This window comes from Macrotis lagotis, chromosome 2 (genome assembly GCF_037893015.1).
Source record: "Macrotis lagotis isolate mMagLag1 chromosome 2, bilby.v1.9.chrom.fasta, whole genome shotgun sequence".
NCBI lineage: Eukaryota > Metazoa > Chordata > Mammalia > Peramelemorphia > Peramelidae > Macrotis > Macrotis lagotis.
In genome coordinates this window covers 162657756-162678116 of record NC_133659.1, presented here as the reverse complement: position 1 = coordinate 162678116, position 20361 = coordinate 162657756, and the positions used below count along the sequence as shown (strand labels likewise).

At 41.1% G+C, this 20361-nt stretch overlaps 1 protein-coding gene across 9 annotated transcripts in view; it reads right to left on the bottom strand.

Moving 5' to 3' along the window:
• The window catches only part of LOC141513406 (rho guanine nucleotide exchange factor 11-like), a 98400-nt gene that overhangs the window by 4492 nt on the left and 73547 nt on the right, over positions 1 to 20361 (bottom strand). For all 9 annotated transcript variants that reach the window (XM_074223171.1, XM_074223164.1, XM_074223168.1 and 6 more), the window contains 15 exons: positions 12573 to 12752; positions 12421 to 12468; positions 12091 to 12278; positions 11524 to 11670; positions 11222 to 11301; positions 10934 to 11059; positions 8462 to 8579; positions 6393 to 6571; positions 5873 to 5948; positions 5190 to 5357; positions 4234 to 4324; positions 3596 to 3721; positions 3072 to 3142; positions 1315 to 1524; positions 418 to 795 (listed from right to left, as the gene is read on the bottom strand). In XM_074223171.1, coding sequence (XP_074079272.1) covers positions 418 to 795; positions 1315 to 1524; positions 3072 to 3142; positions 3596 to 3721; positions 4234 to 4324; positions 5190 to 5357; positions 5873 to 5948; positions 6393 to 6571; positions 8462 to 8579; positions 10934 to 11059; positions 11222 to 11301; positions 11524 to 11670; positions 12091 to 12278; positions 12421 to 12468; positions 12573 to 12752 — 2186 coding nt within the window. The remainder of the gene's footprint in view (positions 1 to 417; positions 796 to 1314; positions 1525 to 3071; positions 3143 to 3595; positions 3722 to 4233; positions 4325 to 5189; positions 5358 to 5872; positions 5949 to 6392; positions 6572 to 8461; positions 8580 to 10933; positions 11060 to 11221; positions 11302 to 11523; positions 11671 to 12090; positions 12279 to 12420; positions 12469 to 12572; positions 12753 to 20361) is intronic.

Here is a 20361-nt window from a genome sequence, read left to right as displayed (position 1 = left end):
TCCCCTCCTCTTCCCTTCCAAACATCGTCCTGGACCTATTGAGCTCTAGTTGAAAGGTTTGTTCTCTCACTCTCTATCAACCCTCTCCCCTCAGTATCCCCAGGAGACTCTATCAGAAACAACACTATGGGAGGGCAAAGTCTATTTCTCCCATTTAAGAGCTGAAGCTATATCTCCTCCATTAAAAAAAGGACAGAGATCTTTTCCAACTTCTGTCTACTGAGTCTCCCTGCATCATTTAATAGAGCACACAGGGGTTCAGGATGGGAGTAGGAAGGGGAAGGGAAATGACAGCAACTTTTTCAAAAATGTGCTTCAAATCCAATTAATGTAAGCAATATTTCTTTGAGTGCATTCATAAGTAAGGAGTGGTTCTGGGCATTCTTATATTGTCTGTCTAGCTGACCCCTTAGTTACCTTTCCTTACTACTTTATAACCTCCAACAGCCTCAGTGGGAAGAGGCTCTTCAGACAGGTCCCTGTCCAGTTCTGGGTGTTCCCAGATTCCAGAATTTCTGGCTCTAGGGGGGAGATGCTCTAGGGAGCTCAGGGCTGCATCATCTAGCTCCCTTGCTTCTAGCTCCAGTCGGTTAGTCATCTGTCCAGAGGGTGCAGGATCACTTCCTTCCATTCCAACCAGCAGCTGCCCAGGGGAACCTGGGTCCCAAGGATGGGAGGTGATTCCTATGACAGATGGTGTAGGTGTGAGGTCGTCCTCTGGCTCCACAGGAGCTCTGGACTCTATCGTATGACCAGGCAAAAGGCTCCACAGGATCAGGTGCCGAAGATTCTCCACTGGAGGGGAGAAACAGAGCTGTGACTTTCACTCCTTCTTTCCTAACCAGATGCCTGTTGTAAAGTAGTAGGGATACAAAATCTTTGATGCCAGGTCAATAGTTAGAAATAGGGAGTGGAGGAAATTGTCTTTCTCAACATTACAAGCAGATCTCAGATGGAGATGGAGGAGCTTGATCCAGCAATGTCCTGGAACTGTACTAATTTCCCCACAGGTCCTCCCAGGTTCCTCTGAGAATTAATGTAGAGGTAGTTGGGAAAGAACAAGGACTCTTTATAGCTTTATAGAAACCTCTACAATCCACTTAATCCCTGCTTGAATATCACTTCTATAGTGTGAGCAAGACCTTTTCATCAGCCTGATAAAAGATCTGGTCTTTGAGATAAAGGTGAAATATGTGAAAAGCGATTCGGGGGCTGGGTCCTAGAGTCCATTATTTTAGTCTGCCATGCTGTTTGAACCAAAAGAAATAAAACACTGAGGGGGAATGGTGGGACAAGAGTCCCTTGTTCACACACCATCTTCCAGGGCAGAGTCAGCCAATCCCTCCATGAATAATGGGCCAGGTAGGGGCAGGTGGACAGCACCTCTTGTTTTGATTCCCAAGCCCCCTCCACCCAGGGATGAGGTGGATATTGGGGCAACAAATTCTTCCTCACTGCCTTCCCGTTCTGGTTCTTCCAACAATGCTTGATGTTTCCCATTAACCCACTGCTGGGATCTATCACCTAAGAAGAGAAAGGAAGAAGAATATCAAAAGGGGAAAAGAAAGCTGTCTATTTCTATATGTGAGCATGTTTGTACTCTTGGTCCATCTCCTGCCCCTTCTCCTCTAGCATCATCTCATTAGTCAATTTAGATACTCCAGAAACTTCAAAGGAAGAAATTTAAATATGAAAAATCAACTAACTGGGTTGAGGTAAGGTTCATGGAAGAGCTGCCCTTCTCTCAGGGGATCAAGATACACCATCTAAAGACACCAGTGAGTAGAGGGGAAATCAAATGAATTGCTTTAGATTCTCTTGACCCCAAGTTTCTGTGTTTTTTCCCTTCCCTGAGGTTAACTCCTAAATGGGGACTCTGTGGTTTTAAACTCTAACCCCAAATCTCAGCCTCCTAATTATATTTTTTGAACAAATGCTTTGTCCCCATTCTCCCATACCCCTTATTCTCTAGGTCTAGGTCCTCTATTACCTCACACCTAAAAAATGGCATCAAGTGAAGTCCAGAAATTACATAGCTTGTCCAAGGTCACACAACTAATTAGGAACAACAGAAATGGAAACACAGGCCCTCTACCCTGAATCTAGTGTTCTTCCCACTACACAGTGCTGTTTTCTAACCTCCAGTTTTTTACATTCCTCTCTTCCACTTCCACTCAGCAACTGAGAACCACAGCTTCCAGGCCCATTAGTATCTTTCTTCCAGATTACTACCAACCCATGCTAATGTCAATGCTCATAGGGATCTGAGCCTCTTTCATCTTGGTTCACCTCTAAGTATCCTTTATCTCTCAGGTAAATTGAATTGGAATCTGTTCCAGTAGGAAAATACTACAGTAGACTATTCATTTCTATTCTCTATAGATAACTTTTTGTCCTTTAAGCTTATTGAAAAATCAAACCAAACGATACATTTCATTTTTGTATCACTTGATCCCCCCTCCCCCACCCCACCCCCAGCTCCCAATGAACCTTCCTTTGTTACAAAGAAAAACAATTAAATTAAACTTCTGATATACTGACTTGGTTGGAAATGTTTATAATATTCTTCCCTAGTAGACCCTAAGATTGTAACTTTGGAATTAACCTGGACTATTTCCTCTTCCTCACCTCAACCCTCAGTGGCCAACTCTTTCTTGAATATGTTCTTTTCATTCTAGACACAACCACTACCCTAGCACATTTTTGGCTGGACTTTTTGCACCAGTCATTAAACTGATTTCACTGCTTCTGGTCTCTCTCCTCTCTAAATTATACTCCTTATAGATGCCAAACTGATTTTCCTAAAACACAATCTGATCATGTCATTCTCCACCTTCTGAAAAATCTTCAGTGATTCCCTTCTATGATTGAATACAAAACTCTCTTCCAAATATTTAAAGTAGTATTTCTCAGATTATCCTATTTTTCTTAACTTAAAACTGTTTCCCTCAACCCCTTCCAAACACTTTGATGTCTATTTCTCTAGATGACCCTAATCACTATTCTAAGGTAGATCACAGAGGAGACAGACTGGACTACCTTCTTTACATAGATAAGAAAGGGGTATTTACCTCTAGGGAGTAGCTCAACTTCCCGCTGGCAGCCATTTCCTTGGGATGTTTCTGAATCAGTTAGTCCCATACTGAAGAAAGGAAAAAACATATGTATGGTCAGATAAATGCTGAGAGTGATGCTAGTCATTATGAAATCCCATCTCCCCAGTAAGCACCTTGGATCCTACCTTCTCTGCCTTCAGCATGAAGGTAAGTATGAGGAGTTGAGGGATAAAGGAGAGCCAAGAGAGTGTGTTTGTTTGGAGACTTGGAGGAGAGAACATTTAAGTTTTTGCTAGTCCTCTACTCCTACCCAGCTTACTGCCTCTCCATTTAAGAGAGCAGAATATGGAGAACAAGGGGTACATTCCCAATTGCCTGAACTGAGGCAATTTTCTTCTTCTAATCCTTCCCTCCTGGGGTTATCCATCTTCCAGGTGTTCAGATGCCACTAAAACTCTCAGAGGCAAGGTTTAAAACAAAGTCAAAAACCATGTGCCTTAGGGATTTAGCTGCTGGAGTCCTCAGGGAGGGCTGATTACCTTGTAGGTGTGGAGCTGTGCCGAGATGGCTGCTGGGAGGCTGGTTGAGAAAGGTGGGCAGGACTTGGTATAATTCCAGGGTGCCTGGTGGCATTCTGTACAGCACCCTCTAAAAGTTCCATCCACCTATTATTCAGTAAAAAGGCAAGATGAGACAAGGGGAAGAGAAAAAGTAAGTTCTTTTTTTTAGGTTTTTGCAAGGCAAATGGGGTTAAGTGGCTTGCCCAAGGCCACAGAGTTAGGTAACTATTAAGTGTCTGAGGCCGGACCTGAACTCAGGTACTCCTGACTCCAGGGCTGGCACTCTATCCACTGCACCACCTAGCTGCCCCTATCAGATTACTCTTAAAATAAGCCTAGAAGACTCAGCTTCATGACTTGCCAAATGGCTCCAACTTGGGCCCTTTTCCACCTCTGGGATTAGCTTTGATGTTGCTGCTATTGTTTTTTTCTTGGGTGTCACTAAACTCCCTCTCTCTGATCCTCAGGCTCTCTTGGGGTGTTGGCTAAACTAGTAAAGGGCAGAACTCTTCCCCCAGCCTTGCCCCCTTCAGGTTCTTAGTTATTAACTCATGCCTTACCCACCACAACCAATATCAAGAAGGGGGGGGGGATAATATGAAACCCATCTTTCTCACATGTTTTTATCCAGTGACGTCAATGCAACCAACTCATATATCTGGGGGGGGCCCAGTTCAGAGGTGCAGATAATGAAGAAGGCCCTTTTGTCTGTGTAAGAAGAGAGGGGAGAGTCAAGGAATGGCAGCATCATTGCTTTCAGTCTGGTTAGTGAGGAAGTCAAGTTAATGAAGCCCTAAACTGACCTATACTCCAGAAAATGGCCTTAAAAAGAGCCCCAAACTGACCCATGCATGTTCAGAGTCACCAGGCTTCCATTCTCAAGGTATAAAACTACAGAACGAAGAATCAATCTTCAGCTTTGAAAGGTCTTTTCCTCATTATCTTCCCTTATCTAAGGAAGCTTCCCTGGCCTTCATTCTCAATCTAAATGGCTCTTTACGTTTGCCCAGTTCATCCATTTTCCCTTTTTTGAATTTCTTTCCTATTCTCTACCAGACTTTCCATTCTCTAGGAAATTGTCCTAAAATCTGACACAGTAAGCCCAGATTAGCTCCTTCCTAGCAGTGCTGAGGGAGGATATTATCTTGTTCTAGTCCTTGTAGGGACTTTTCTAGAAGGGGTAATAGTAATAGAGCTTTGTTCAAAGAGACCTCCCAAGATAGGGGAGAGAAACAGTAAGGTTAAATGAACCACAACTGACTTTTTGAGGGACCTAAGAAAGTTCATGTGATATTAACAGGGGTGCTACTGGGATGACTTTCTTTAAAACTTTCTGGCCCAAACCAAAGATATCAAACATAGTCTCTACAACACTCTGGGGCCTGGACAAGATCAAAATGAACTGAGAAATGTTTTTAACAAAATAAATAAAAATACAATAAAACATGCAGAACATTACATTTTAAAACTAAGCCAGTATATGGTTCCCCAGACATCCTTCCATAGGAATTCCTAAGGCCATGTTCCTTCCTTTTCAGCAAGGTTGTGCCAAGGGAGAATGGGATGAGGGTACCTGTAGCCACGGAGCGAATGAGCACAGCATTGAGCTTTAGCACAGGGCTGAACGTCTGCTTGCTGTCAGAGGAGCCCAGAGAGGTCTTGCTGTGACATTTGAGGAGCAGTTTCTCATCCTGCTTCTGCAGCAGTACTAGCAGGTCTTCCAGGAGCAGCACATGAAGATCTTGGGTGGTCAGGGTGGGGCATAGAGAAAACAAAGTCAATCTTAATTTTCTCAATTTTTCCCACCTCAGGATAGTAGATCAGTACTAACTCAAACATGAGGTTCTTGAAATGGAACAAGCCACCTCCCTCCCTCCCTCCCTATGCATCTGTCATCTACCTTTCTATTTATTTATCCTCTATGTCTGTCTCTCTGTGTTATTTATGTGTCAATCTGTGTGTATGTATAGAATATATGTTTGTGTATACACACACATATTCATACAATGTCTTCAAGTTTACAAAGCACTATATATTCATTATTTATTAGACTGATGTCCCTCCATTCAGCTCAGTCTCAGTTTTAATCCCTCTTATGAAGGTCTAGGCATTGACTGTTGATCCAATTTTAGTTTGCTCCCTAGAAATCCTTTCTTCCAACCCCTTTCCTAGTTTGAGCAAAACTTTCCAAATCCAGGGGCACTAGAAGATTCTTCCCATACATTTCCACTTGACTCTAGGCTATTTGATCCATACCCACAGTCTTGTCTTTGCTTATTCTCCAAGTCAGAGGTCCTTCATGAATCATTCTCCTTGTCGTGAGGTCCAGGCTCTGATGGAAGGGAGGAAAACAAAGAAAAGACCAATGAAACTTTGGCTGGGGCCACTGTAAGTTACTCTTAAATCATAACTTTCCCCAAACATTACCTTCATACTAAGTTACCATTGCGAGGTCTGGTCCTTCATCTGTCTCCAAGGACATCTTCCTTTCTCTTCTTCCCTTAAGTCCATTCTATTCCTCAACTTAACCTCCCCCCCAATCCTTCTCACTCCATCTCACTAATTGCAAAAACTTTTCTGGACTGATTATCTTAGCTTTGTTCTGCCTCATTCCCCCAACTAATAGCTAGAACTCTGGGTGTTGAACATGTGTGCCCCACATTCCTTTATGCTATGTCATAGATCTTCCTTATTTAAGGTCTCCCCTTAAATCCCTCTTTTTCAGGGGTGGTGACCAGGGAAGGCCAAGGAACTGCTTCTATCTTCTGCCTAATACCTTGAACTCTGCTGCCAGAGGATTACTGGCCCTCTCCAGGGAGGTGGTGTCCAGGCGTTTCTGGTAGCTCTCCAACCGGTGTCGGTTCTCTGTCTCTTTCACTGCCTCATTCACATACTTAAGGATCTCCCGGCACTGATTTCGGGCCCGACACAACTTCTGATACTCTAAACTATTACCTGTTGAGACAGGGTGAAAATAAAATGTTGCAGATCAGTCTCCAAAAGCAGCTGGTGATGCAAGAGGAAAAAAAGTCAGGAAGAAGACCCAAATTCAAATTTGGTTAGTTGTGTGACTCTGGGAAAAACACTTAATCTCTTTCTCCTCAGTTTCCTTAATTGTAAAATAGGGAAATCAAAAACACCAATCTCCCTGGATATTGTGAGGAACAATAAGTGATTAGCTCAATGCCTGGAATAATATGTGCACCTTCCCCCCTTCCAGTGGTATCTGAATACAGTCAAATATTACTTGACTACTTGTTATCCTGTTCATAGGTCTATCTTTTCATTTCCTTGAGGTTGGTACTGTATATATTAGATCTGTGTCATCTCTGGTCCCAAATACCTCAAATGAAAGGGATGAGTTTATTCTCAAGGTTCAGGACACTGGAGGTCCTTGAAAGTCCATGCCTCAGATACAAATAAAAAATAAAAATCCATGCTAGAGATAGGGGGATGAGTTTTGGAAAGATGAGAGGTGTTGAGAGGACATTGGTGAGGAAAAGGGAACAGACCTAGGTAATGAAACAGGATAGTAGATGGATGGGATGGTGACCAGTGTAGGGCAGGGGCTGCTTCTAACTTACTCCTAGCACCTTGAACTCTGTTAGTTAGAAAAACTAACCATGGACTTCTCTGATCCAATCAAATTGAAACCACATTTGTCTCTACTATCTTAAATGATAATAATACTAATCCAAAGCTATTTAGTACTTTATATGTTTCACTTTCCTAGTCTCATTTTGTCCTCATAATAATCGTGGAGTACAAGCAGAGAAGGTACCATCCTATCCTGGTATTATAGATTAAAAAAAAACCCCAACAAAGAACAAAACATTCTCAGAAAGTTGATAGAACTTGTAAAAGGGAAAATGGCAAAGCTGATAAATTATGGGAGAAGTTAATTCTGTGAAGATGTGCAAACTCGAGCTGGTACACAGTTGGTAGATTGATGCATTAATACAACAATTTTGGAAAGCAATTTGGAATTATGTGACTCAAGTGACCAACATGTCACTTTGATCCAAAGATTTCACTCCTAGATATATGCTCTAAGGAGGTCACTGATAAAGAGAAAAATCTCCATACACACCAAAATATTTACAGAACATTCTTTGTGATAGCAAAGAACTAAAAACAAAGCAGATGCCCACTGACTGGGGAATGGCTATGTAATTATGGTTCATGAATTTAATGGCATATTTACTGTACTAGAAAAAATAGTTAAATATGATGGATACAGAGAGGTATGCAGAGATTTACACAAAATGATACAGAGCCAGGAAAACAATTTATACAATATTATAACAATGAACTACAAAACTATTAAAAGTTACGAAGTTACAAAAACATAAATGACCCCAAAGAAGAGTTATGGGGAGATAGCTCTATTCATGCCTTACTAAGAATGACAAGTTCATAGGTATAAAACACTGTATGTTTTCAGATCTTTTCTTTGTATTAAGTTGATTTTTTCCTTCTCTTTTGCTTTCTTTTTTTTTAGGGTTTTTTTTTTCCCCAAGGTAAACGGGGTTAAGTGGCTTGCCCAAGGCCACACAGCTAGGTAATTATTAAGTGTCTGAGACTGGACTTGAACCCAGGTAACTCCTGACTCCAAAGCCAGTGCTTTATCCACTACACCACCTTAGCCGCCCCTCTTTTTCTTTTAAAAAAATATTTTTTGTTACATGGAATGGGTCTTTGGGAGAGGAAGGGACAGAGGAACACAAAAGATATTAATAAAATTATCTTTAAAAAGAGGACCTGTGACTCATGTCCAGGTCTCCTGAGACCTAGATGAGGTTTCCTCCTTCTAAATTTCCCACCTCCTTGACAGCACATTCCTACCGTCTGTGTACTTGATGATGTTCTCCAGCAGGAGTGGATACTTGGTAAGACGCTGCATCTCTGAAATGATCAGGTCCTTGAGCTGGAGGCGCCGGCACTGGGGATTGCTCTCAGCCTCCTGGGTAAGAGAATGAATAAGGAAGAATTGAGGAAGAAGAAGGGGGCAAAGCAAAGAAGTATTTAAGTTATAAAGGCAAGAGGGGATTCTGGGAAGATAGTTGAGTTCAGAAAATTCCAAATCTCCAGATTTCCTCCACTAACACATTTAAAAAAACAAATCTCAGGGTGAGAATGGCAAATACAAACACGAGTTGTGGCAGAACAGTGTTCCTTCTGGAACAAGCAGAGAAGATTCCGAGAAATATCCCAGAACTGAGATTTTACTGGCTGAAAGAAGTACAAACACCTCCAGGCTAGCTCCCTGAAACATCAAGAGGCAGCCCCAGGGGCAGCCTGGGTGGCAGGCAGCCTCCATCTCAGCCACACTGTCTAAACAGTGTGAGGAGGTAGGCATCTAAGTGGAGAAGAGGAAAAGGAATCCTAGGCTCAGCTCTGCAGGTGAATTGTGGTCCTGGCCAAGAAGCACACTCTCGTAGAGTGTAGAGGCACAGGCATGAGGATGCTGCTGGCTGTTCACACTTACAGGAGAACCTAGTTCTTGGTCTTGCTTCTATATCAGAGGGAAGAAATGAAGGTTATAGACACTGGGGGGTTCTTAGGGACTAAGATTATTTCTAGCACAATGTGCTGAGGGGCGGCTTGGAGGGCAAAAGTGTGTAGAAGCTGGGCCCAGGACAAAGTTCCTGAGGCCAGAGACACTATCCCCCACTCCTCAGGATTAGAGGTGACTATAACAATAAGCTGCTAAAAAAAATTAAAAATGACTACACTAAAGAGAAAGAATTCAATTCAGACAGTTAACTATGGAAATAGAAAAGACTGGGGTTCATTTTCAGAGGAAGATACTGAATCAAAAAAGCCTCTCCTTATCCCAAAGAGTAACATCAATTGGCTACCTGCTCAAAAAGAATTCATAAAGGAATTCAAAAAAGACTAAAAAATCAATAAGAAATTGAGGAAAAACTAAAAATGAAAATAAGAACGATCCAAGACAAACAAGAAAATTATGAAAAGAGAGTAGGCCAACTTGAAAAGGAGATCCAAGACTCTTATGGAAGAAAATGACTGAAAATTAGAATAGAGCAAAAAGTTATGGGAGATGGCCAATAAAGTTATGGGAGATGAAATAATATCTCATAAGAAAAATAATTGATTTAGAGAACAGATCAAGAAGAGAAAAGAAAAGAATAATAAGGCTATCTAAAAACTATGATTAAAAAAAAGAATCTTGACACAATAATACAAGAAATTATTAAAGAAAACTGTCCTGAAGTGTTAGAACATGAGGGGAATGTTAGAAAAAGAAAAAGCTTATGTATCACCACCTGAAAGGGATCCTAAAAAAAGAAAGTTGACAGGAATATCATAGTTAAATTCTAAATTTACCAAATTAAGGTAAAAATATTAAAAGTAACAAGAAAAAAACAATTTAAATATGGTGGAAATTACACAACCTAGCAGTGGCTATTTTAAAGACTGCAGGTCTTGGGAACACAACATATCTAAGAGCCAAAGAACTGGGGCTGTAGCTGAAAACATCAAAGCCAGTAAAGTAAGGCATAATCCTGAAAGAAAAAATAAGACATTCAATGAACTGTCAAGACTTTCAAGATTTTGATGCAAGAAGGCCTGAACTTAACAGAAAGTTTGACATATAAGAACCAAAAGAAATAGAAGGTAAGCATCAAAGATTAATTATAAGGGACTCAATAAGGACAAACTGTTTACTATTTATATACTTGGCAATGTAAACCATATGTCCAAGACTATTATCGGTAATTGGGTAGTTAGAAGGAAAGATGGGGGTAGAGCTATCAGGATGGAATTCTTAAAAGTATACGGTTTAAGAAAAGGTTGAAAAAGAAGCTTCCATCTTATAAAATGAGGTGTGAGAAGAATAATTGAGAGGAATTAAGATGATGGGAAGGAATATTTGTGTGTGTGTGTGTATTTATGTGTGTTTAAAAGCCTTTTAAATTTAGAAAGAAATAAGAGGAGGGGATAGGAAGTAATGAATTAGAGAGTAAGGGAATAAAATAAGAAGGTATTTAGAAGAATGTGTAATTTAATGGGGGATATAAAAGGATGAGTAGATTAATGGGAAAGAGGTATAGAAGGGTGAGTAAGGAAGTCTTTGAAAGGCAGTTGATAAAGGATAGGAGGGCAAGCTGGTGAGTACAGGCTTACAGGAAATGTTATAAAAATGAGAGAAACCCACAAACCAACTCTCTCTCTCTCTCTCTTTCTCATATATATTTATATATTCCCTTAATCTCTCAGTCTCATATAGGGTGTATATGTGTTTGTGAGTATGTAAATAAATGTGTGTTAAGGGTGGGCTCAAGGTGGTACCTGCATGAAGAGTTGGAAGCGGCTCTCCTTACGTTGTTTCGTCTTGATCAGTTCCAGTGCAATTGACTGATAGGAACAAAACTGGGCTGCTACCTGCTGGAGCTCCTCTCTGGCTGCACCATCAAACTGAAGGGACAAAATGGGCATCTAACTAGGCCAGATATTCCTAGTTCTCTCAAGGGTCCCTTTCTCTTCCCATTCAACAGGACCTTGCTTTTTTCTCTTGACCTCCCAACAGTCCTTCCCACCCTCAATCGTGACCTTTTGAAAGGGATATTAGAGCTATACCCTGGCCAGCATGAGGTCACTGATCTCTTTGATAACAGGGCCCTCTTCCCGGAGCTTCTTCATGGCCTCACACCAAGAATCTGGGGAGGAAGGAGAGAGAAAATATAGATACACACAAGGCTTGGTTTTCACTGCCAAACTTATATGTCAAGAAGTAATCAAAAATAAGAGATCTGGAATATGGGGAATCAAAGTAGAAGAACCTGGTTTGGGGAATGAAAGGGGAACAAGGTCAGGAGGAGCTAAGCAACAGCAATAGGAGATTACCAGAGGGCAGAGGTCTTAAGAGTGGGCTGACTTACTATGAATTTCAATAAGTTCAGGCAAGTTAGGGAAGAGGCGGGCCAGCTCCTCCCGTGGCATCAAGTTCTCCTTCTTCATGCGCTGGTAGAAAATCAAATCCAGGACTCGTAGAGTCCGAAGATGAGATGCCTCTGTCACAAACAGCTCTGTGCCAGGAGAGAGCTGAAGTCATCTCAGGTTTTAAAGTCACAACTCCCTGATTCCCCCAATTCCTCCTACTTTTTCCTTTTCAGAATGTCTGATTTTCTGCATCTTTGATTCAAGGACTTTTATGCCATAAAAGACCTTAAGATCATAGAGTCCAACCTCCTTTAACAAATAAGAAAACTTAGCCCCAGACAGAGGAAGTGAGTTGTCCATAGGCACAACTAAGAATAGGATTCAGTTCTTCTGATTACTGGTTCAGGGCATTTCCCATTACACTTCACTGGTGTTGGCATGGACCCTCAACCTCCAGAGGTTACCAACAGACTTTTTTCTTCAAGGACTCCTAGTGCCCAGGTAGAGTTCTTGCCCTGAGTGGGGAATAAGGATGGCCCTAGGAGGGATAGAGCAGAAGTCCTCACCATTGATAACTTCCTGTCGGTCAATCTCCCTCTGTGACAACCCAGCGACCACATCTTTTCCCACTGTGTGCTGCCAGTTTTGGGCATCAGGCTCAGGTTCCAGGTCAGACAACTGACCCAGGTCATCCTCCAGGAGGTGAGGGAGAAGTGCATCTGTACAGTACCCAAGGCTAGGGGATTCAATGCTCCTGCAAACGATGAAGGGTTAGTGGTAAAAGATTCAGTTTATTTCTACAAAGGAGGGGACCATGAAGGGCCCTTTCTAGCTACTTCTAAGCAAATAAGAATCATTAAGGAGTAAGAGGTTAGGGCTGAGGATGAATTCCTTACCTACGGCCCATTTTGGGGGTAAAAGGTGGGGTTGGGTTCTCCAAGGACCTGGGGAGGGAAAGAGAGTTATCAGCATCCCATCCAAAGCACCAGGCAGTTATTAAGTTGGCAGCCTAAAGGTGTTTTTTCCAAATCCTTTCAATCCCACCTACCTGGTAGAAAGGCTGGAGGCTGAGGAGGAGGCTGACTGGTGGAGCCTAGTGGCCTCAGCAGCAGCATCCATATCCACATCACTTCGAGAACGTGGCACATTCTCTGCTTTCCGGGACTTCTTCATCTCCTCTCGTCCTTTCAGACTCTCTGAGCGGCCCAGACGTATTTCTGAACGTGAACTGAGTGAAGAGATGGGAAGGGCTCAGACCTTGAAGCTAGACTCTCTGCTCTGTCCTTTCTAAGATCCAACTCTCTCCTACTCCCATCCCTCTGAAGCCAGAAGACAATCCCTCCACCTTCTCTCCATAGTTCAAGGGAGCAGACATGCCAAAGGTCATCATGCCCTTTCTTTTGTCTACAACAAAGGCAACTCTCCCTTTCCTTCCCCACTGTAGCCTAAACAAGAATGTACTCCTCTTTAAGACCTATAAAGGAAGTCAAAAGGGAAAAGCAAATCCTAGTGATGAAAGACAATCAGATTTTTTCTATGCATTTGAGTCCTTCATACTGAATGAAGGTTTAAAGGGGTAGGCTGAGACACTCAAGTCCCTGATCAAGGACAGCAAGACCCAACACTACCAATCTCCTCACCAAAGGTTATGTTATGGTCATTCTACTCTTCTAGTCCCCTCTTCTGGTACAAGCAGAAGAAGGACCTTCCTTTTTCCAAGATCTCTCAAAGAAGAAAAATGCAACCATCTTCTTCATTTGCCTATTCCAGGGTTTTTTGCTATTGCCTTTCAAGAAGTTTCCACTGCTTTCTAACTTCCCTTCTTTCTTGTATCTTAACAGTTGTTGCCCCCTCTGTCCATACCTTTTTTTTACCCATTATGCCTAATACTTTTTCCAATATACATGAAATTTATATAGTATTTCAAAGCTCATAAATTTCTTCATATATATTATCTCCTTTAGGTCTCACAATGGCACTGTGGGATAGGTCCTACAGGTATCATTATCCCCATTTTAAAGACAAGTAAACAGGTTAGAGAGGGTCAGTAGTTTACCCTTGATCAAGTATCACAATACCACACTGCCTCTCTTCTGGTCAAGTCCTTTGGAGGTACTTGCTCTTCTCTGTCTTCTAGGTTTAGTAATAAAGCATCTCAAAGTAGAAAGGATCTTTTGTTCTCTGGGGTAAGAAGTCTTGCTAAATTGAGAATTTAATGTTATTCTCCTTGGCATTCTGTTGTGATCTGGACCCCAAAACAGATGGCATTTCTGATCTGTATCTGCCCCAGGTCCCCAGATCCTCCTGTGCAGTCATATATTTCTGTTGCTATTAATATAGATAATTTGTACTCCATGTTGTACCCTAGGCCAAATAAATATTTAAAGGTTTCTCAAAATTTGAGCTAGGGGGCACCTGGGCCATTAGAACACATAACTGACATGATCTAGATGCTAGATGGCCCTTAAGATACTACCTTCATCAGTCAATGTGAATCACCATAGGGGTAGAGGATGAACCGTCTATCCATTCCAACTGTTCTGAGAAATGTGACCCAAACCCAAACTACTTTCAAGACATTTCTTGTAAAATTACATGTATCAATTGCATTAGCACCATGAATAAATTATTGGTGTTACTGAAGGTTAAAGATGTGACAGTGGCCTTCAGAAATTGGCTGTTGGACTTTTTAGGATCAATGTGGCCATTCACACCAGAAATCTACCTTAACTTCCAAGCCCTTTCAAGGGTATGCTTTTTAGAAAGTTTTAGATCTTTAAGTACCTTTCAATTAGAAATGTGTATTATCTCTCTATGAGAAACCTAATGTCTTCATAAAATTCCATCTAGCTTCCACCTCCATCACTGCACTGAAAGAACTTTCTGGAAGTTGAACTGAATAATTTCCAGTTCAGAAATCCAGCATTCTTTTTTCTTTACCTCCCTTTGTAAACATTTTGACCTTGTTGACTACCCTCCCTTAAAATTATTTCCTTCCTAAATATTCATTCTGTACTATTGTAGAGTTTATATTTCTGACTGCTTCTTTGGCTCTTATATCACTTCCCATCTCTTAAATGTATATATACAACAAGATTCAATCTTCTCCTCCATCTTTAAACTCTCTTGGAGATAACAGCCCTTCTCAAAACAAATTGCAGTAGTCCTGTTTTCCCCTTTTGCCTGTTGGACACTTCTGCCTGACTAAAATGATATTTTAAAATTAATATGTCCAAAAGAGAAATTATTTTTGCTTTAAAAAAACAGCTCCTTTTACCAACTTCTTTGTTTCTATAAGAAATATCATCATTTTCCAGGTCACTCAAATAATCAACCTTTAAACTTCCAATATTCAATCAATTACAAGATGCTCCCCAAGTTCCCTCAAACTGATCAGAAGCACATGTGGACCTTCAGAGGACACAACTCCTGGCAGATTGAGAAGCCAACAGGAATAAAAAGAGAAAACTAAGTAAACTATTTGCTGTCCTCTCTGGCTTCAAAGACCACAGATATGTTACTTATCACATTATCTTATGCTACAATTTTAAAGTCACCAAGAATTATAAGCTTGTCCTATTTTGGTACATTGATGATAAGGGTCTCCAAGTCTTCATAAAATTATTCTTTATCTTCATCAGTATTCATGGTAGGAGCATAGGCACTGATGATGATGGCATGGCATTTTCCTACAAGTGGCGATCTCATTGTCATGAGCTTGTCATTCACTCCTTTTGATAGGCCTTCAAGAATGTTGACTAGATTAGTTTTTTTTTTTAGGTTTTTTGCAAGGCAAATGGGGTTAAGTGGCTTGCCCAAGGCCACACAGCTAGGTAATTATTAAGTGTCTGAGGCCGGATTTGAACTCAGGTACTCACTCCTGATTCCAGGGCCCATGCTCTATCCACTGAGCCACATAGCCACCTCTAGATTAGTTTTAATTACAAAATTTACCCCAGCTTCATGGCATTCTCTTTCACTGTAGCCACTCCAAAAAAAATGTGTATCCAGCTCTGACTTCAGTAAGCGGGCCTTCATTTGTCAGCCTTGTTTCACTCAGGACTGCTATTTTGATATGATACCTGCTGAGTTATCTTGCAACAAGAGCTGTTTTGTCTTTCAGGTCTATTGGGTCTTAAGTGTTGTCTATGAGTTTGTACATGGTCCATGCACTGATGGTGAGTGGAATCTTCTTTGAAGAAGTTTTTGTAGATTTATTTGTGTTTTAACCACATTGTGGGATTCCTTCCTGATGTAGTAATCAGGCCATGGTTAGGCAGCAGGCAATTTTTAGGGCCTTCCTCACATCAGGAAGTCACCCAGAGGCTGCCGAATCTCACTGCTGACCCTATAGCCTGGGCCACCTGGGTGCAAGGTTGTGACTACAACTCCCAGTGTTATCTGCACCTGCCACTTTGTTACATGCCTGTCACCACAGGACTTTGAGGAATAGTTAGGAGGGATGTCTTTTGTTGTGTGGGTAAACTGGATTTAAATGAGGTAGAGCTGCACAAAGTCATTTTGCCTCATTCTCTCTTCCATAATCATCATGATCCAGCATAGCAAGAGAGTGTCAAGACAACTGGTGATGGATCTAGATGCAGTGGAGGACCTTGGCATCTTCGATGTCTAACCAAGCTCTAAGTTCTCCATAGTACCTGCTTCAGCTGGTTTCATGGCCCTTGGAATAAACTGTTCTCTTCTGCCCATTCCACCAGTGGAAGACTTCATGTGCTTGGGAAAGATACCCATCACTACCTACTGATAAGCTTGAGACTCCTTCTGTTATCAACCTGATTGAGCCTGTTGGCTGAAAAACGGATTACCGGGGTGTGGCTGCTGTGCATGCTACAGCTTCTTGGAGTCACAGGTGAAACATCAATGTGGACATCAAAGGTGGAGAGGGCTGGGCAGCCCTTACACCAAGGTTCTAGTCTTCCCGGAACATACCCTAAACCCCTAGAATAGGCTCAGATTAGCAGACATGGCAGGGAATCCTTGGGAGGAATGAGTTGGAAGCAGCAACAAAAATGGTCACCTACTACTAAAGACTTGCATATGTCATGACCTTCTCATCACAAACACTGTCTTCCCTTTACTTAAATGCAATAAAACTTCCTGGATGCATCCTCATAGCAAACATTGGCATTTCAGACTATGTGATTGTAAGAAGATACAGACAGGATGTAAGGATGACAAAGGAAATAAGTAGTGCAGAGTGCTAGACTGATCACAGACTTATCCTCTTTAAGCCAAATATTCATATTAAACTAAAGCAGCAGCCCCAAGGCAAGATGATTACTAGAAGACTTAATGTCAAGAGATTAGTGGAGCAGAAGAAGAGTGGACAGCTTTCAGAGATCTGCATTTCTCATCTGGGAACAAACACCAAGACTGGTTTGATGAAAACAATGGGGAAATATGAAATGAAAAACAACAACTAGCAAGATAACTTCATCCATTTCTAAGAAGAGCATTTAATTCCATTAAAAGTAAAGTATAAGTGAAGCTTAGAGAGATGCAGGACTCTTGGCTCAGTAAGAAGGCAAATGAAATTCAATATTATGTAGACAGTAACAAACCAAAATGCTTTAATGATGCCCTGAGGGCTATTCATGGGCCAAAGATGTATGGTGCATCTCAGCTATTCAGGTGCTGATGGATCCACATTGATTAATGATAAGGACATGATCCTAGAGAGATGGGCTGAACCCCTCCATAGTTTGCAATCAATGCAGAAGCCACTGACCATTTGCCACAAGTTGAAGGTAATCAGTCCCTAGCTGAAGTTCCAAGTGAAGAAGAGATTTTGAATGGCTTTAGGCTCCTTTCAAGTGGCAAAGCACATGGTGCTGATTCTATTCTAGTTGAGATCTATACAAGGGGTGACTGTACATGTCATGAAGACATTATCCCTCAAGAATTCAAGGATGTCTCCACTGTTCATCTCTATAAAGGTAAAGGGAATAGGATTGTCCTGTGACAATCATAGGGGTATTTCTCTTTTAGTCATTGCTAGTAAGATTCTTGCCAGAGTTCTTCTCAATGGGCTGATCCTTCACCTGGAAGATGGTTGCCTCCCTGAGAGCCAGTGTAGCTTCAGAAATGGTTGAGGAACAGTTGATATAGTTTTTGCTGCCAACAACTCCAGGAAAAATGCCAGAAACAGAACAGAGGTCTTTATACATTTGTAGATCTAACCAAGGCCTCTGATACCATCCATCATGAGGGTTCATGGAAAATTATGTCAAAATTTGGTTGCCCAGAGAAGTTCATCAGTATTGTACATCAGTTTCATGATGGCTTGCATGCCTGGGATCTGGATAAGAGATGATGCTCTTGAGATTTCCCAGACACCAATAGAGTGAAACAAGGATATATCCTTGCTCCCATACTAAATTTTAGTATGATGTTTTTTCAGTCATGTTATCAAATGCCTTCACTGAGGATGAACATGGCTTCAAGGTCAGCTACTGCACTGATGACAAACTCTTCAGTGTGAAAGGGCTACAAGTCAAGACCAAAGTGGAGGGAGTACCAGTTGGTATATGATTTTCTTTCAGCAGATGATTTTGCACTCAATGCAGTCTCTGAAGTTGAGATGCAACAAAGTATGGATTGATTCTCTGTTGCTTGTGCTAATTTTGGTCTAATGATTAACACCAAGAAAACACAGGTGCTCCATCAGATAGCACCACACCATCCATATGAAGAGTCATTAATTACAGCAAATGGAGAAGTTCTGAGTACTGTAGACAAGTTCACTTACTTTGGCAGTGTCCTTTCCAAGAAGGTACACATTGACAATAAGGTTGACACTCACATTATGAGAGCTAGCTCAGTATTTGGAAGACTCCGTAAGAAAGTGTGGGAGAGAAGGGGTATTAGACTGACTAACAAATTGAAGATCTACAGAGCCATTGTGCTGACCTCATTGCTATATGCCTGTGAAATCTGTACAGTCTACTATCCCTATGTAAGGAAACTGAATTGCTTCCATTTAAATTGTTTTAGGAAGATTCTGAAGATCACCTAGCAGGAGAAGATACCAGATGCTGAGGTCCTTTCTCAAACTAAACTGCCTGGCATTCTTTGTTTTGTTTTTTTTTTTAGTTTTTTTGCAAGGCAATGAGGTTAAGTGGCTTGGCCAAGGCCACACAGCTAGGTAATTAAGTGTCTGAGGCTGGATTTGAACTCAGGTACTCCTGATTCCAGGGCCAGTGCTCTATCTACTGTGCCACCTAGCCACCACTGCCTGGCATTCTAACATTACTACAAAGTGCAACTAGGATGAGCAGGACATGGAATACAGACGTATGCTTGCCAGAAACAACTATTTTATGGAGGACTCACACAGGGCAAGTGCTCACAAGGGTGGTCAGAAGAAGTGATACCAAGACACCCAGAAGGTCTCATTGAAGAACTTTAGAACTGTAGAGCATGGGAGCCCACCTAGCATGGTGTTGCACACTTTGAGGAAGGCAGAATTGAAGCAGTTCAAAGGAAAAAAGACATATGTAAGCTCAGAGTACCCACCCTAGGTGTTCACATGGGCTATTTGTGCCCAATCTGTGGAAGAGCATTCTGAGCTCTTATTGGTCTAATTAGCCACAGTAGGACACACTGTAATTTGCCTCAAAAATAGTGATGTCATTCTGATCTTCTTCAATAACGAAGGACAAGAACCAACCAACTAACGCTACAATTTTATGCAAATATTTTTAACATTTAAGTCCCAGAATATTTTAACATTAAAATAATCCACAAGTCTCATTCAATCTCATAATCCACATGGGAAAAACCAATATTTATCATCCAAATAATGAGATGCAATTTAATGCATATCCTAATCCATTGAGACATTTATCTTGGTTAGGCACTTAAATGGGTAATGGACAGGACCTAGAACAAAAAGGAAAATGCAGGCTCAACTACATCTGAAAAATTGCAACTTCGATGATCCCAAACTGCCCCTGAAACAAACATCTATCTTTTAAAACACTATTCTTCTAGTGATGCTCTATAGCCATGAGTCATGGAACATGTCAACCTTGAGAGAATCAAAATTGTAGATAAATCAAAAGATGATACATTGGGTTTCAGTAGGCAGCAGTCAACGACCTTGAGAAAAGGCATAAAAAGGATCATCCAGGACATGCAAGATCAGAAAAAAGTGGGCTAGTCTTGTTGAAATCCCCTGTCCCCCCCCAAAAAAATTACAAAGGAAAAACACAGACATATAACCAAGGTGCTACATTAGTAGCTGCTTAAGTATAAAAAACTTAGAGCAAAGCTTCTGGCACAATGAGTTCTTTCTATATAGATGATCTGTGGGAGAATATAGACAAGATTCACAAAGGGTGAGAAAATGTAATGGGTTATGATTAGCACAGGAGAGGAGGTAGCTTTACTAGATAAAGTTATAGATCCACTATAGTATCCAAGTAGCTGCTAAACTGTAAGTTCTTGAAAACAGAAACTGTCTAAAGACACTTTTGTATTCTGGGACAAGATATAGTGGAAAAAATACTGGACTATGCATTGGGAACCCTGAGTTTTAGTCTCAACTCTGCCACTGATTTGTCACTTGGACAAACTCAACTTATTTTAACCTTTGTTTTTAAACTGAGGGAATTAATTGAATGAAATGATCTTAAAGATTATTCTAGCTCTAACACTATGATTTTATTATTCTTTTGCCAGGTCTCACTTCTAATCTTTATTTATTCCCACTGCTATATTGTTCAAAGAGTTTATCTCTTCCCACTAGGAATATTCTTAATCTCTTTCTTAATTCTTAATCTCTTAATCTTTTTGTCTCCAGTCTTCCTTCCAAT